Genomic DNA, 16,570 nt, shown 5'->3' on the forward strand with positions numbered 1-16,570 from the left:
CAACATACATCGAAGCCTGTTTCTAAAAGTTCATATACTGTACTGAGCAAAACAAAGAAATAAGGCTGACATTGGATATTACTGTAGATTCATTTTAAATCTCAGTATGGGGAGGACGAGAACAAGGTAGAGAAATGACAGCACAGCGCGACCACCGCTAGAGCTTTCCAGAAAGCTGTGTATTCATGTGAAAAAAATAATTTCCTGTGTCAATATTTCTGGATAGGATTTATATCCAAATTTCCAGCAGATGGATTTTACACACTACTGCGTGCGTGAAGGAAGGGAGTGGTGCTTTGCAAATGTGTTTCTTTAGGTGCTATATTGTAGGTGCATTCACTATCCATTAACATGTATAATATTATTAGTATACAAAAAGGACAGCTCCTTCTAACTCAACTTCACCAGCAAATATAATGACAATCACAGAAAGAATCTTACAGCCCAGAGTTTGCTGCTGGAGGGAAAGCAGGGAAAATATGAGATTGCAGTAAAAGCATTTTAAAATAAGCTTTCTTGTGCTAAACTTATTTTTCTTTTATCTGTAGCACCCTGTTTTAGGAAGATGTACCTTTTAAGCTGCTATGGCAGCATAGCAGAAGTTCCACTCTTACTTTAAACTTACACAGCATTTGCTCTCCAGTGATTTCAAAGCACTTTATGAAAGTACCTAAGCATTCTCCAATTTTACAGCTGGAGGAGGGTAAAGCACAGAGAGATTATTGGCATAATTTAAAATCCAATCAACTGTATTGACTTGCCTTGAAGTCAATAGGAGTCTATTGATTTCAGTGGCTCTGTGATGAGGCATGAAAGATGTTTATACATCATTTGAGAGGCTGTGTCTAGATTGCTGAGAACTGATGGCAAAAACATGTAAATTGTGCAACACATTTGCCTATCTTTTGCAGACAGTTCTGTCGGGAGAGTCTTTTCCAACATTTGGCCAACCCACATAGGGCCAAATGTCAGAAACACCCCCTCTGTCAAGACATCCCTTCTTCCTCATGGAATGAGGTGCATCGGGATGTTGACAGAACACTCCCAACCAGCAGATCTTTTCTGAAAGAACTGCAGTCTGGACATGCGCTCTGTTGACAAAACTTTTGTTGACAGAAGCCTGCAATCCAGGCATAGCCAGAGAGTGCTTCCCAGCCAGGGCAGAAAGACTCACACTAGTTCTGCTCCAGCTGTCACGCTAAAATTAAAGTGCACATTGTGGCATAGGCTAGCTGTCCAATTATGAATTCACCCAGCACCCATCTCTGAACTCAGGTGGCTAACCTGTGCTGCCACCCATGTCACGCTCTTTGCGCTGCAGTTTTAGGCTAAGTCCACACAGCAGCCTTATTTTGAAATAAACTATTTCAAAATAGCTATTGTGAAATAGGGCTGCTACACACAAAAGTGTATTTCAAAATAGCACCGAGCTCTTTCAAAACACAGTCTGCGCATATAGCACTTATTTGAAAATAGTGCCTATTGCAAAACAGGTGCTCTTAAGACGGGGAATAATGCTTACTTTGAAATAAGCACTATCCCACATCTTAACAGGACCTATTTTGAAATAGGCGCTATTCTTTCTGCATTGAGGTTTACTGATTTCAAAATAACACACCCGCTATTTTGAATTTATTTCAAAATAGTGTGTGTGCAGTGTAGACAACAGCAAAGTAATTTCGAAATAACAGCTGTTATCTCGAACTAACTTGGCTGTGTGGACATAGCCTAAGTGTGCTATGTCAAGCAGAACTAGCTTATGTTTGTCTACTCACACTAGGCACAGTGCAAACATAGCCTAAGTGATTTGCCCCAAGTGACGTAGAATGTCTGTACTATAATGAGGATTAGAATCCAAGTTTTCTGATTTATGGCCCTCTATTTGCTGCACTAGATCACCCTGCAGCACATGACAGGAAGAATAAAAACATGAAGTAAGAGAAGGCGTGAGTCAAAGCCCATTAAATTAAATGGAAAGACCTCCTGATTGACTTCAGTAGGCTTTAGATAAGGCTCATGATGCTATCCTCATCTGAGATTGTCTGGATTTTTTTTTTGTTCTGTAGGAAAAGAGAATTGGAAATTTTACAAACCTTACCACGCAGTACCATTACATTTCTCATAAACCCTGCCAAGTCAACACTAAATTCTGCAGAACTTTTGAAAGAAATAATTTCCAGCTCAATTCCTACCAAGTGACATTCTCGCCTCTGGACATCTGCCCTGCATCCTACTCCAGATCTCATGAGAATTCAATATATACTGAACTACTCAACCTCCACCCCTCAAAAAAAAAAGTCTTTGGATGAGGAGGAGGAGGAATAAGGTAACAAAGGTTTATGAAGCAGCAAGAAATCTGGCACAGGCACAGTGGTAAAACGAGGAAGCCCAAAGCTTGGAGCCCCTTCAAATGTGTAGTTTGGGCTTTTTGGGAAGATGGGAGAATAGGAAATGGGACAACGCTTTGGGAGGGAATTAAAGTTCATTCTGGTTTCATTCTCACCAGCCGATGTATCAGAAGCTTCTGTACCATCCATGGATCACACAGTATGAGGGGAAAAAAAAACCCAAAAAACAAATGGACAAATGTCTCAGATGTGTCTCTTTGAAAACAGCTGTCTCTCCATCATGGCCCTGCAGGAAGAACAGATTAGCATACAAGGAGGAACTTTCAAACACCCAGTAACTGTTTAGAATCCTAAGGCAGCTGAGTTCTGAGTCTCCCCCAGTCCTCAGCTCTGGGAGAACATAAAAGCTTGACAGTGCAGTAGACATGCACATACATGCTGGCCAGGATTCAAGCTTTTAATATTCCCTATCTTAGTGGCAGATGCATGGAAAGTTTTAGGTTTGGCTAAATATCACTTGCTGATCGCTGTATTGGCTGGATTGTTTCAGTCTAGCACAGCAGCTTTGCCAATGGCAGCAGTTCAGATCATCTTTCTAAAGCTCCAATACTGCCTAAACTCTTAAGCACATCTGGGCCGCATGGAGTGTCACGTCTGTACTACACTGTTAGATCCTCACATATGCTTAGGTATGTATTCTTCTTTCAACAGTCCTCAGTTCAAAAACAATTGCCTATAATGACAATTTGTGACTTAAGACAATACTGGAAAACAATTTATTTTAGAGATTACAGAATCACATTGTCAATGCATCATTTTAAATCCCTAGCTCTCCCATCTCTGCTACATACCAACCCACCTTACTGAGTGGGAACCACTGCAGGTTTTTTTCAACAAAAATATTACTATTTTCAGTCCCTCTAAAATATCTATCCAGAGCAGGATGTTTCAATAGATGTTGACAATAGTCCTACCTACCTACTTTGGTCTGGAAAAACAAACAAACAAAAACAGAAAACAAAACAATCCTCTCCCCCCAATTTTATTACTTCTGAACACAGTTTAAATGTTTGTTACTAGTATCTTCTTTGTTATTGCTTGGTATCCCCCATCTGGCAAATGACCTGACCACAATTGCTTGCTATAATTTTTTAGTTACATAGGAGATTCACATAACAGGCAATTAGCTAATCACCTGCTTGGAGTTCATATGCCATCTATACTTTGTAGAAGCCAGGATTATGCTTGTCTGTAAAATGGGGTGAATGTTTTAAAATAGGCATCAGCACGTACTGCTATTATATTCAGCATTTTTGAAACTACTGTGGATTTTGGGGCTGTTAGAAGTTAGAATATACAATAGCAATAATTGCACAACATTGTCACATCACTGGGAGCAACACTAACACATAGCATTATAATTTCAGTAACCAATAGGAGAGCAATGTGATCAATGGCAAGTTTAATGTTCAGATCCTCTAACCATTCCTTTTTAGACAGAGTTACTGACTGGAAAAAGCAAGTAATCAATAGTCACTGTATTTGGATCAATTTTCCAGATAAGGTTAATTAGATTTGCTTTCAGACACCTAATAGTACAGATAATTAGCATTTTGATAGTGCATTATATTTTCAAAGTCCTGTAGAGACATGAATTAATCCTGACAATGCCCCAGTTTTTATCCCTATTTTCCACTTGTTGAAACTGTAATGCTTTGAAATTCAGCAAATTGCCCAAGGTCACAAAGTGAGATAGTGGTGGAAACTTGAACTAGAATGCAGGAGAAAGGGTGATGGTGTGATTAAGACTCTGGTCTGTGTTTTAGCAGATCAGAATTTGATTTCCAACTCTATTATACGCTTTGTATAGGACTCGAGCAAGTCACTCTAGTCTCTCTGCACTTTTGATTCCTCATCTATAAAATAGGAAAATATTTTTCTTACCGCATAAAGGCATTGTGAAGATAAGTCTATTAACATTGTGAAGTGCTTACATACTACAGTAATGGAGGTCATATAGGTATACCGCCTTGCAGATTGCCTATCTCCTATGAGTCAGCCTGTGGTAAAGGAGAGCTCAATCACCCCCAGACCCCACTGCCTTCAGTTAAGCAGAACTTAACACTGTCAAGACCGTACTGCAAAGTGGCACAAACCAGGCAACAGTGCCATGGTATCCTTTGACATGTTGGGTACCAATCTCCACAGCCAAGCTAAAAGGATTATGGTGGTCTGTCCGCATTTGTGCAACAAATGCCCTGCCACAAAAGGATGAACTTGTCCCCAAAAGCACAAGACCTTCCCTCAAAATAAGAGGGACTCTCTCCTCTAAGGAGAAGGGAGTTGTCCCCTCCCCCAAACCCACTTAAAGAAAGCCTCCTCCCACACCAGAGCCCTGCCGCACACCCAAACTCCGCCGTGCTCCGCACCCACAGCCCTTCCCCTCCTGTGCCAAACCAGTGATGGGGGCCCGCCAAGGCTCCTCTAGGGGCGCGCAGCACTTCCTACATAGGCCCCACCCACCTGCCTCAATACCCACTAAAAATGCCTCGTCCTCGCCGCATCGCCCCCGCTCCCGTGTCTGCCCACCCCTTGGAGAAGCCCTGTCCCTCGCTTGCTATCCGCCACGCCCATTTTCAAAAGCCACGCCCACTAGTCCCTGAAGCCCCGCCCCTCCGCCCTGGAAAAGGCTGGTCTAGTCTAGTCTCAGGGGATCCCCGCCCATCTCCGTAGAGGCCCCGCCCCCTCACGGAAGCCCTGCCTCTGTCTGGGGAAAATGTGAAGAAGAAGGGGTTTCATTTCCGGAGCACCTTGATGCGCCCCTGTTCACTTCCGGTGTTGCTGGAGACTCGGGGGGGTCCCCATTCTTGGTGCCGCTGCTGGAGGGAGGGTGGGAGTCGAGGGCTCATGGAGCCGCGGCTGTGAGGAGCCTCCGGCCCGGGCCCGGTGTGGGAGCCGGGCGGAGGCCGGAGCCGGGAGCCGCCGGAGCCGGAGGAGATGGACAAACTGACCATCATCTCAGGATGCCTCTTTTTGGCCGCCGACATCTTCGCCATCGCGAGCCTGGCGAACCCGGACTGGATCAACACCGGGGAGTCCGCGGGTGAGGGACTGAGCGGGCCTGGAGCGGATCAGCAGCGAGGCGTCAGGGCCAGCCGCCGGGGTGGCAGCGTGGGTTAAAACTAGAGCCCCCGGGGGTGATGAGGGGGCCGGACGCGGGACGCAGCAGGTGAAGGAGGCAGGGGCAACTGAATCGCTCCTTGCTGGGGCTGGAGCTGGGAACACGCGCGGGAAGTGGCGCAGGGCCACTGAGGGTGGGTCAGCATCACGGAACCTATGGCTGAGGGGCTGGGAAGCGGCGGGCCCAGACTTAGTCGAGAGGACGAGCGTTTCGATAAAGAAGCCAGTGGTCCGGACTTGGTCACTGGAACAGTTCAGGTAGAATGGGGGGACCCTTCCTAAATGAACTTGTGTGGATGGTTCCCAGGTGAAGGAGGCTGGTAGTTCTGAGTACTAGCAAACCCTGGACTAGATCAGCTTTGGGGGAGTCTTGAGCATAGGAGGGTCCTGCAGGGATGCAGAGTCAGGGAGAAAGTGATACTGTAGTTGGTCAGAACAGGATATATTCTGGTGAAAATCTGTTGGAGAAAGGCACGAGGGACATAGAGTATTTGAGTCTGACCAGTAGTGGGAGAGAGGCCCTGGTGCGCATCTGTCTTGAGTGGGGCAGGTTACAGTCCCTCTTCTGGCTGCACTTCTCCCCATGCTTACTGATCTTTGCATACCCCTTTCATGGCTCATCAAAGTTGTGGGAGCTCCTTGTCAGCCTGGTTTTGGGTATGATGGCCATTTATAAGACCAAGGAGAGGAGGCTGGCAGAGGGGGACGGTGGGGGACGGGACTGTGACTGTGGTGTGTACTTTCCTTCCTTGTTCCATTCGTGCATCTGGGCAGAGTTCCCCTGGGTGGTGTCCACTGGCTTTCTTGATGCTTTTGGAGGCCAGTGGGCACTGTCTGGGGCTCTCTGCTTGGTGTCCTCTTCTGTCTCCCTTATTTTGGCCCTATGACCTCCACCCCATCCCTATTTTTCTTTTTAATTGTTTCCTGTAATTATTTGGATTCCCAAGACTAGTGGATCCCCCTGGAGGGGGGACCTTACAGCTATATAGGGCAAGCTTGCGCCTGCCCACTTCTCAGTTCCCCAGTAGAACTGGTCTGTATTAGTGGGAGCAGTCTGTGGTTTGAGTGAGAGATTCTGTGAGAGGAGAATCTGCAGGTGAGGGATTTTTGGAGCACTGCATGGCCAGTTTGAACTGGATCAGTACTAGGTGAAATCTCTGCATGTAGTCATACTGGATTAAAAATTAAACAAAACAGCATTAAAAATCTTGGATGGATTAAAAATGGTGAGTGATGTGGACAAGAAACTAGTTTGGTTTGGATCAGTGCTGGAATACCAATCATGGGTACTCCATAATTGATAAGAGAGTGCATGTGGTTCAGCCTTACCATCCCAGAATGGGCCAACACCAGATTGTGAAGTCACGGAGAAGAGTGGCCTATCTGAATTGGACTGGAATAATAACAGTAAGTTCACATTGAGGAAAACCTTGGGATAAGGGGCAAGATGGAGCTTCATCTATCAGCCCAGTCTGATTGCATCTTGTGGAATATTTTGGGCATTTCTCTTCTCCTATGTAGCTGTGCATTGGTGTAGAAACTCTTTGAAAACCCCAATATTACCTATACATCAAAAGCAAAATAAACTAAATTGAAATTTTTGGAAGCTAAAGGGACAGATAAGACCACTACACTTTCTTCACTAGCTTTTAGTCACCGTGGACAGTAAATTTAGAACAGTTTATCCATATATAGTTGCAGAAGTTCCCATCCCTGTCTTTGGTTTCCAGGATAGTGACTGTACTGCCTTCCTTCTTCCTCCTATACTTCCTCTGCAATTTGTAATTGGTTTATAACTGATTTCACTTTTTGGGTCTCTGCTGTTGTGTTAGCATTTTTAATGTTGGAAATAAGCTTTAGATCTCATTTTCCCTCCTCCCTCTTTCAAAATTTTTTTTTCATATGATGTTTTCAAATCTACTCTCAGGCTTAAACCTATATGTTTTGTAATGTGATATTTGACGTTGTTCCTTTTAAAGAAGGGCTCAAGTCTCTTTGCTAATACTCCAATTGTTTTTTTTCTATAAGTAAATACATAGTTTTATTTATAATTCATCTTGGCTATGTCTACACTAGCCAAAAACTTTGAAATTGCGATGCAAATGGCCATTTCGAAGTTTACCAGTGAAGCTCTGAAATACATATTGAGCGCCTCATTAGCATGCGGGCGGCCGCGGCACTTGGAAATTGACGCAGCTCGCCGCCGCATGGCTCATCAAGACGGGGCTCCTTTTCGAAAGGACCCTGGCTACTTGGAAGTCCCCTTATTCCTATCTGCTCAGAGGAATAAGGGGACTTCGAAGTAGCCAGGGTCCTTTCGAAAAGGAGCTCCATCTGGACGAGCCGCGCGGTGGCAAGACACGTCAATTTCCAAGTGCCGCGGCCACCCACCTGCTAATGAGGCACTAAATATGTATTTCAGCACTTCATTGGTAAACTTCGAAATGGCCATTTGCATGGCCATTTTGAAGCTTTTGGCTAGTGTAGACACAGCCCATATCTGTTGGTGGGGCGGGTCTTGCCCTGAAGAAATGGGAAGTAAGACTAGAATAGTGCTGCTATACTTTCTAGACCCCAACACCTGACAATGGGCAAAGCAATCTAAATTGAGCTCTCACTGACATTCAGATCTTGTGGCTGTCCACATAGAAGAGATATAGATTAAGATAATAAGAATAGCCATACAGGGTCTGACCAGTGGTCCATTAAGGCCAGTAGTCTGTCTTCTGTCAGTGGCGAGTGCCAGACACTTCAGAGGGAATGTCCTCCAACATCAGCTTTCAGTAGTCACAAATTTAGGGGCACTGAGAGCATAGGTTTTGATGGACCTGTCCTCTGTGAACTTATTTAATTCACTTTGAACCCGGTTGTGCATATGACCTTCATAAGATCTCCTGGCAGCAAGTTCCAAGGTTGTCTATGCAATGTGTAGAGAAGTGCTTCTTTATGTTTGGTTTAATTATGCTGCCTGTTTCATTGGGTGACCTCTTGGTTCATGTGTTATGTGAAGGGGTAAATAAGACTTACTGACTTTCTCCACATAATTGATGTTTTTAAGTACCTCTGTCATATTCCCCCCTCCTTCGTCTCTTTTCCAAGTAAAATAAGTTCCAGTCTTTTTAATATCTCTTACAGGGAAGTATTTCCTTTCCCCTAGTAATCTTTCTTGCTCTTCTCTGTGCTTTCTGTAATTCTACTGTATCTTTGAAATTGTGCAGCCAGATCTACATACAGTAATCAAATTATAGGTGAATCATAGGCTTTAAGATATTCTTTGTCTTCTTAGCTATCCTTTTCCTAATGACCTGACATTCTGCTAGTTTTTTTTAGATTCTGGTGGTTACCAGATGTTTTCAGAGAACTATCCATGGTGATTCCAAGATCTCTTCCTTTGATTCTACATTAGTTGTTACCACCGATCATTTTATATGTATAATTGGGATTATGTTTTCCAACAAGCATTACTTTCCATTTATCAGTGATGAATTTCATCTGCCATTTTCATGATCAATCACGTTGTTTTTTGTGATATCCTTTTGTACTTCTTTGCGGTCTGCTTTGGACTTAAATATCCTCAATACTTTCGTATTGTCTGATATATTGGTGAGGCATTGTTTCCCTTTACAAAAGCTGTGTTGACTCTTCCCAAAGTAACATGTTTATCTACAGTTTCAACCAGTTTGCCTGGTACTGAAATTGGGCTCACTGTCCTGTAATTGCTAGGATCACTTCTGCAGCTTTTTTAAAAGATCAGTGGCATGTTAGTTATCTACCAGTCATCTGGTGCAGAGACTGATTTTAAGTGATAGATTACATACAACACTTAGTAGTTGTGCAATTCATATTAGATTTCCTTCAGAACTTCACTGAGTCCACGTGGAGCCTCCTTGCCCATGGTGCCACCGTTACAAACTAAAATGTCTTACAATGAACGACACATTTATACTGCTTTGTGTACTACACACTGAAATATTTATAGTTCAGTTGATTTATAGTTATATGGTAAAAATGACAAAGTAAGCACTTTTTTAGTAATAGTGTATTGTGACACTTGTATTTTTATGTCTGATTTTTGTAAGCAAGTAGTTCTTAAGTGAGATGAACCTTGTTGCGGGGAGGGTACACAAGACCAATCAGCCTCCTGAAAGTGGTACAGAAGTCTGGAAAATTTGAGAATCACGGCTTTCGGGAGTCTAGGAACAGCCTCCTCTGACACATGGCTTCTCCTCCGACTCACCCAGCTTCCTACTTCTGCTGCTGCTTTCACAGCTTAACAGGAATCCCTGCTACGAAAGCTGGCCTCTCTCTCCTGCTTCTTTTGCCTTGCTGGTGAATTTCTTGTTGTGTTAAGATTTGTCTGCACTGGGAGTTGCTGTGCAGCAAGTCTGAGTGTGATGTTATAGCCCACCAAATTGCTGTGGAATAACTCACTGTATAGACATGACTATGGTGCAGTGAAAGTCCCGGAGTATGATTTAATATATTACTACTTCAGAATGTAGTATGCTAAGTCATACTGGCTGACAAATTACTGTGTGGCAACCTTGGCTTTTGGAGTAGTTTGCCATATAAGTGAACATTTAGTTCCTCTACAAAATCTAATTTTCCTTGTTTTGCTGCTGGAGAAATTTCACAGGTACAAACCCCAGCCTGCTTCAGGAAAGTTGGAGAAAACTGTATTCCTCTAGGCTACATGTACACTAGAAGCATCTGTCTACAGATATTACTGTCAGAAACGAGGTTCTGACAAAACTTCTGTCAACAGATCACATCTACACATAAAAGCAGATTGATCTGCTGTGTCGACAAAAGGGCCTTCTGGACCATCTACGCGGCTTTTTTGTTGACAGTTTCTGTCAACAAAATGCATTTTGTGTGCAGACGCACTGTGAGTTTTGTTTGCAAAACCCCAGTTTCATCTATACTAGAGAGTTTTGTAGACATAGCCCTAAACTTTAGCCATCTTATTCTCTCTGGGACACAGACTAGCATGGCTACCCCTCTTATATTAACTATACAGAGTTCGTAATATCAAACAAATTCCTTAATGGCACATGTAGAGATTCCCTCAGATCAGGGGTCTGCAACCTGAGGCTCCATAGCCACATCTGGCTTTTTAAGGATTTCTTTGTGGTTCCCAGCACTAGAGTTGCACAGTGTTTTTTGTTTGTTTTTAAACTTGTAGTTGTTTTCGATAAATGGTGAACATCTAAAAGCCCAAAAATGAACAACTCATATCTAAGTAGCAAACAATATGGCTACATCTACACTTACAAAAAACTTTGAAATGGTCATGCTAATAGCCAAATCAAAGAATACTAATGAGGTGCTGAAATGAATATTCAGCACCTCATTAGCATTCTTTGATATGGCCATCAGCATGGCCATTTTGAAGTTTTTCGTAAGTGTAGACACAGCCTATGTGATCTCAAAACATTGTATAAATCCTCCATTAATATGTGCAGTTCATCGTGAGATATTATACATATCTGTGTTTTGATCATGTTGCTCATAAAGTGTTGATTTTCGAAAGGGAAAAGGAAACTTGCAGTATTCCTGCTGTGAAGGGCATCATACATTTGAAGAAAGAAGAATAAAATTAAATGTGAAATAAAATTGGCATAATTAAAGTGGAGTTGGCATGGCTTCAAAAAAAAGAAAAATCGAAGATGAAAACAGAATTTCAAACTGGGCCCAATCCTTTGCATTTATATTGAGTTTGTCTGGGCTTCCTTTATGTCTCACTGGCAATGCGAAATTCGCTCCCTGCCCCCACACACAAAAAAAAATGCAACCCCAAGAGAATATGTATAAACAGTTTGCAAACATACTGCAGTACATGTGCATCACATTACAAATAATTGTGTGCAAAGGAGGCGAGTGGAGAGAAGCAAGAGGAGTTTTTCTAGGCACAGCAGAGGTGGGGGAGGAGTTCTCAGCAGCAAGGGGCTAGGGCCCCTGCCCAGGTGGCCCTGAAATTCAACGTGAGACCAGAAAGAACTGATTGCACGGGGGAAGCCAATCCAGGAGCGGGGAATGTGCTGTTGCTTCTACTACCTGGAGGAGCTATGGGGTCGGGAACTGTCTGGGGAAATAGCCCGGGGAGAAGAGCTGCGTTGTCCAGGGCAAAGGGAGCCCTTCCCCACTAGTAAGAGCCACACAGGGTCCCTGGGCCGGAATCTGGAATGAGTGGGCAGGCCCTGAATTCACCCCAGGCCACCCTGCCCATCCCAAGAAGGGCAACGGCGTTCTGGCCATGGGGCCAGTGGACTGAATAGAGGCCCAGATCCCAGGAACAAGGTTAGCCTTACCACAATATATAATTATTAAAAGTAAAGCTTTTGCCTAATATAATCCTACAGCTGGAATGTCCCACTGTCAGTAATATAGAAAATAGAATACTGTTAATTACTTTGATAGTTTATTAAAAACACTTGTGCTGTTCATATCCACTCAGTGCTGAGATAGGAACATTATTACGTAAATTCCATTTGTATTTTTGCCAAAGTGGAAAAAAAACAGTAGGTCAAACTTTTAATCCTGACCTACTTTTCATAAAATACAAGAGAACAGTTCTAGTTTTCTCTACAACTGTCTCTTTTCTGATCTTGGAGCACAGTGATGGGATCCAGCTTTATCTTTTCTGATGTCAAATGTAGGATGTGACATATGTTGGACCACTCATCAATTGAGTCCTGGTATCTTTGATACTCAGCTGATCTCTTGATACTTCAGAAAGGGTGACCTAGATGACTTGTGGAATACAAAATGCTAAGTGGATTAAAGGTTAGATTCTTCTGTCTGAATTAGTGTCAGAAAGAAATGGACTTTGAGGTGCTAGAGATCAAACATAATGCTGAAACTATTTCTGTATTTTCTTAATAAGAAGAAATAGGCTCTGTGGGATAACTTACATAGGACATCAGTATTGCATTTCTGTCGTGTTGAGGTGCCCTAGTTATGCACCAGGACCCTGTCATGCATGGTACTGTACAGAGAGAACAAAAGGATAATGAAACTTCTGTTCATTCCCTTCTCAAGTGTGAGATCAGTAAAATGATCCAGTAGAAGAGTTACACTGCTTCTGGAAGAAGGAATGTGAACACACAGGTTGGGTAGGCAAAGATTTCCTTGATTTATACTAAGGAGTTAGGCAAGAATTGAAGAAAAATTAAAGTAGTGTACAATTTCTGTGTGAAAGAAAAGAGGTCAAGATAAACTACCTGGCTTCTCTTCAAACTGAATCTTTATTTGATGACAGCCTCATAATATATAATGATTTACAATCATTTACATTTTTAAATATTAGTTCAGTGAATAGTGCTCAATTTAGGGTTGAACCTCAGCGCCAACCTCTTTTCCTCCAGACATGTTAATGCTGCATTAGCAAGGGTGGGCTGTCCTTGTGCTTGGTATTTCAAATATCTTGTAGTTTTTAGTTAATAATAGTAACATTAGTCACTGACAGCCAAAGTTATAGCTGGTCATGTTCATAGACAGTAAATGCAAGCTGTCTAGCTTTTTGATGCACATGATTAAGCCAACAGCCACACTGCCACAGAAGATCAACCCAGTCAGGGTCTATTTTCTGTGGTTTTGTTTCACGCATGCATTAAACGGCACTTTCCACATTCAAAGTCAACCCCAGAACTCCTTGCAAGTGGTGAGGATTAAGGAAGGTCAGTGGGAGGAATGCTCCCATTGACCTTCTCCTGCGCAGACAGCCTTAGACTTCGACCACTAAGTCGTTTTTTAGCTACACAAATAGCGTAGCTAAAATTGCATGTCAGCGTTCAACTGCTATGTCTAGTATAGACACAATCTGAGGTGACTCCCCACTTCACTTCCTGTTTTGTTTCATAGTTCTCTCTTTTCACTGTTTCTTCTTTCTTCTCAATCACACTGTTTACCTTCCCCAAGCTTTTCTGCCCAAGCTTAACCTCCGTACAGTGTTGCTCCATCTGTTGTTGCTAAACAATTCCTGCCCCATCTTGTAGATGCTGTGACTGTAGATGTAGATGTTGTGTAGTTCAGTGGGGGTAGAGGAGGAGGAAATGCAGAGAAAAAGGAAAGCCATCAAGTATCCAGCACTGATCCTGCAACTCTGATACAGAGAAGGAGGCAGACATCCTTGTTCCCAAGTGGTCCAGTGCCAGGAGGCTTGAAATCCTGGATATTGAATGTCAGTAATGGAGTGAGTGCAAACTGGTGAACTATCGATACCAAGTATCAGTGGATTACCATCTGATACCTGCGTAGTGAGATCTGTGAAATGGGACAGATGCCACCAATTCATTCTTAGTGCAAAAAATGTCCACATTATAAACAACATTCCTCTAGCTTCACAAAACAACAAGCATCTTAGAGACTAACCAATTTATTAGGTAGGTTTTTCTCACAAAAGCTCATGACCTCATAAATTGGTGAGTCTCTGAGTTGCCACAGGACTGGTTGTTGTTTGTGAACCTTCTTCTAATTGTCACTTGTCAGTAGTATCTAGAGAGTATAACTTGAGCATGTCTTCTCAGGCCATGGTGAGATTCAAGGGCAGATCATGATGCAACTATAAAAGCAGTTACCTGTACTGTTAATATTCTCATGGTAAACCCAGGACTTCCATATGCAAACTTGCAACACATAAGAGACTTTCAAAAACGCTAAGGGATTGAGAAGTACAAATTCAATTGACTTTCAGAGGGGAGCTTTGATTCTTTTCCTCCTGGAAATAACATTCCCTTGCTAGGGAGGTACCTGTAACTAACTGCTGTTCAAATGAACCATAATGGCTTCCCATGACACTGGCTTATGCAGTAATTAAACTAATTGAAAGGTATAGTGCAGGCAGAACCAAGGAACATGCAGGTTCAAAAATATTAATACCATGTGTCTTCATAGTGTTACGAAAGTCTTTTTTTTTGATTAAATAAAAAAAAAGGCTGAAAAAGGAATTGATTCTGTTTTTTAAAGAACAGCATTTCTAAATCCATTGAGTTGCACTAGCTGCCTTCATTTGAAATATCACTGTGTGAAATTCCCACGTTTTTGCAGGTTTTTTTACCCCTCTTCATATTCAGTTTTGATTATAAAAGTGCTCTCTTCACTCAAAAGGGCCCCATTTTCACTCTGAAATAGACTTGAGTTTCTGAGATGGGTTAATAGTGTTTCCCAAATTATGTTCTGCGGAGTCCCGGGGTTCTATGAAGTGAAAATAAGGGTTCTGCAAGAAAATTCCATTGCAATATCTGACTCCTCTGCAGTCACTTGCCCTGCTGCCACTGAAACAATAGAACTAAATTTAATTAGTTTAACGGCCAGTAGGGCAGCGGGAGGGATCTGGACGTTAAACCAACTGAATTTAGTGCCATTATTTCAGCAGCAGCAGGGCAGGGAGCTGCAAAGGGCTGATCACTTGCCCTGCTACCTGAGGGGCCACACCCTTCTCACTGGCCTGGCTCCCCCTCCCCTCCAGCCTTCCTTCCACTGGACACATGTGGCCTCCCACTGTAGGCTCCCCAGCCAACACCACAGATGGGTTAGTCCCTGGGGCCAGTTTGGGGCAGAGGTGGGTTAAGCCTGGGGTTGGCGGGGGCGGTGTTTGAAGCTGAGATGGGTGAAGCCTGTGGATGGGGAGCAGGTTTGGGGCTGAGAGGGGTTAAGCCTGGGGGTGGGGAAGTGAGTCTGTGGGATGGGGGGGTAAAGCTTGTGGATGGGGGGCAGATCTGGGGGCTGAGGTGGGAAAAGCCTGGATTGGGGGCTGAGGGCGGGTAGAGCCTGGGAATGGGGTTCCGCAAAATTCTTTGAAGTTTAAAGTGTTCTTTGGCCAAATACAATTGGGAAATGCTGGGTTAATAGGTATGTTCTTTGGATATGCTACACTATAAAATCAACAGCTTTTAAGCATGGTCTTCTCCTTGCAGATAAGACAAACTCTGTTACAGCCAAATTGAAAACATACTTTAAACTTGGTAAAGTCAATGCTTAGCAGTGCTTGGGAGGTCAGTTTCAGAATGTGCATAAGGCTTTTATAAAAAGCCTCCAGATTCTTGCTGCCATTTCCTTTTGCATGTGTCAGTTTTGGGAGGGGGAAGGAGGAGAGGGAGTTTCCCTTGGAGACAACATCTGTTGGCAGACTTCTGAAAACAAGGACTTATGCTGGAAAAAAGGGTAACAAAATATTCCCTGAGACCACCCTTAAATTTGCTCCCTTGCTTGCTTCCCTTCTTTGTCCTTAAGGCTCACTTTTGTCGGTTGAGGAGCAGTGATTAAATGCCTAGACGTGGTGATTACTGCTGCAGTACAGTGAACTGGTTGCCAAACATCTGTCACTTTAAACTTGCTTGGGAAACTTTGAACAATTTTTTTTTTAAAGGAAGCTGGCTGTAGTGTATTAATCAAGTAGGGTAGTTATATTTATATACTGTCTGTCTTAGGGTGAGATACAGACAGTATTAATGGGAATTTGATATATGTCCAAGAAAGAATATTCCTCTCTGGTACTATTATTTTACATTTTGTAAAAGAGACTGACAGCCAGCGTTGAACTATTTCAACATGTATTATTAATTGCTATAAACAGGTTGTATGCAGTCTTGGAAGATGTTCATTCTTGTTTTTTATTGCTGTTGGCTGTATCCAGTTTGAACTCTAACCTTAATTGTTCTGAAATAGGGGAAGCTGTATGACCTGAGACACTTAGTTTAATTGGAAGAGGCTTGATACCTTAAAGCATTGGTTCTCCAACTGTGAGTCGGGATCCCAAAGTATATCACAAACCTGTTTTAATAGAGTTGCCAGGGCTGTCTTTGACTTGCTGATGTCCAGGTCTGAAGCCCTTGGGCTTTGGCCCCAAGTCTGAGGTGAAGGGGTTCGGGAATGGTCAGGCTATGGTTCCCCATCTTGGGGTTATTTAGTAAATTTTGTTGTCAGAAGGGTGCTGCAGTGCAATGAAGTTTGACAATCCCTGCCTTAAAGGATCAAAAATGTTTTCCTACTGAATGTCATCTGATGTACCCATTCTCTTTTTTGAACATTGTGTAGTATTT

The 16,570-nt window shown here is 42.9% G+C and overlaps 1 protein-coding gene across 3 annotated transcripts in view; it reads left to right on the forward strand.

The window, feature by feature from the left end:
• Window positions 1–5,202: 5,202 nt before the first annotated feature.
• MOSMO (modulator of smoothened) overlaps window positions 5,203–16,570 on the forward strand; it is a 51,604-nt gene continuing 40,236 nt past the window's right edge. For all 3 annotated transcript variants that reach the window (XM_075010531.1, XM_075010532.1, XM_075010534.1), the window contains exon 1: window positions 5,203–5,451. In XM_075010531.1, coding sequence (XP_074866632.1) covers window positions 5,346–5,451 — 106 coding nt within the window. In that variant the 5' untranslated portion in view covers window positions 5,203–5,345. The remainder of the gene's footprint in view (window positions 5,452–16,570) is intronic.

The sequence above is a fragment of the Carettochelys insculpta genome, chromosome 16, assembly GCF_033958435.1.
Source record: "Carettochelys insculpta isolate YL-2023 chromosome 16, ASM3395843v1, whole genome shotgun sequence".
In the NCBI taxonomy this organism is placed as follows: domain Eukaryota; kingdom Metazoa; phylum Chordata; order Testudines; family Carettochelyidae; genus Carettochelys; species Carettochelys insculpta.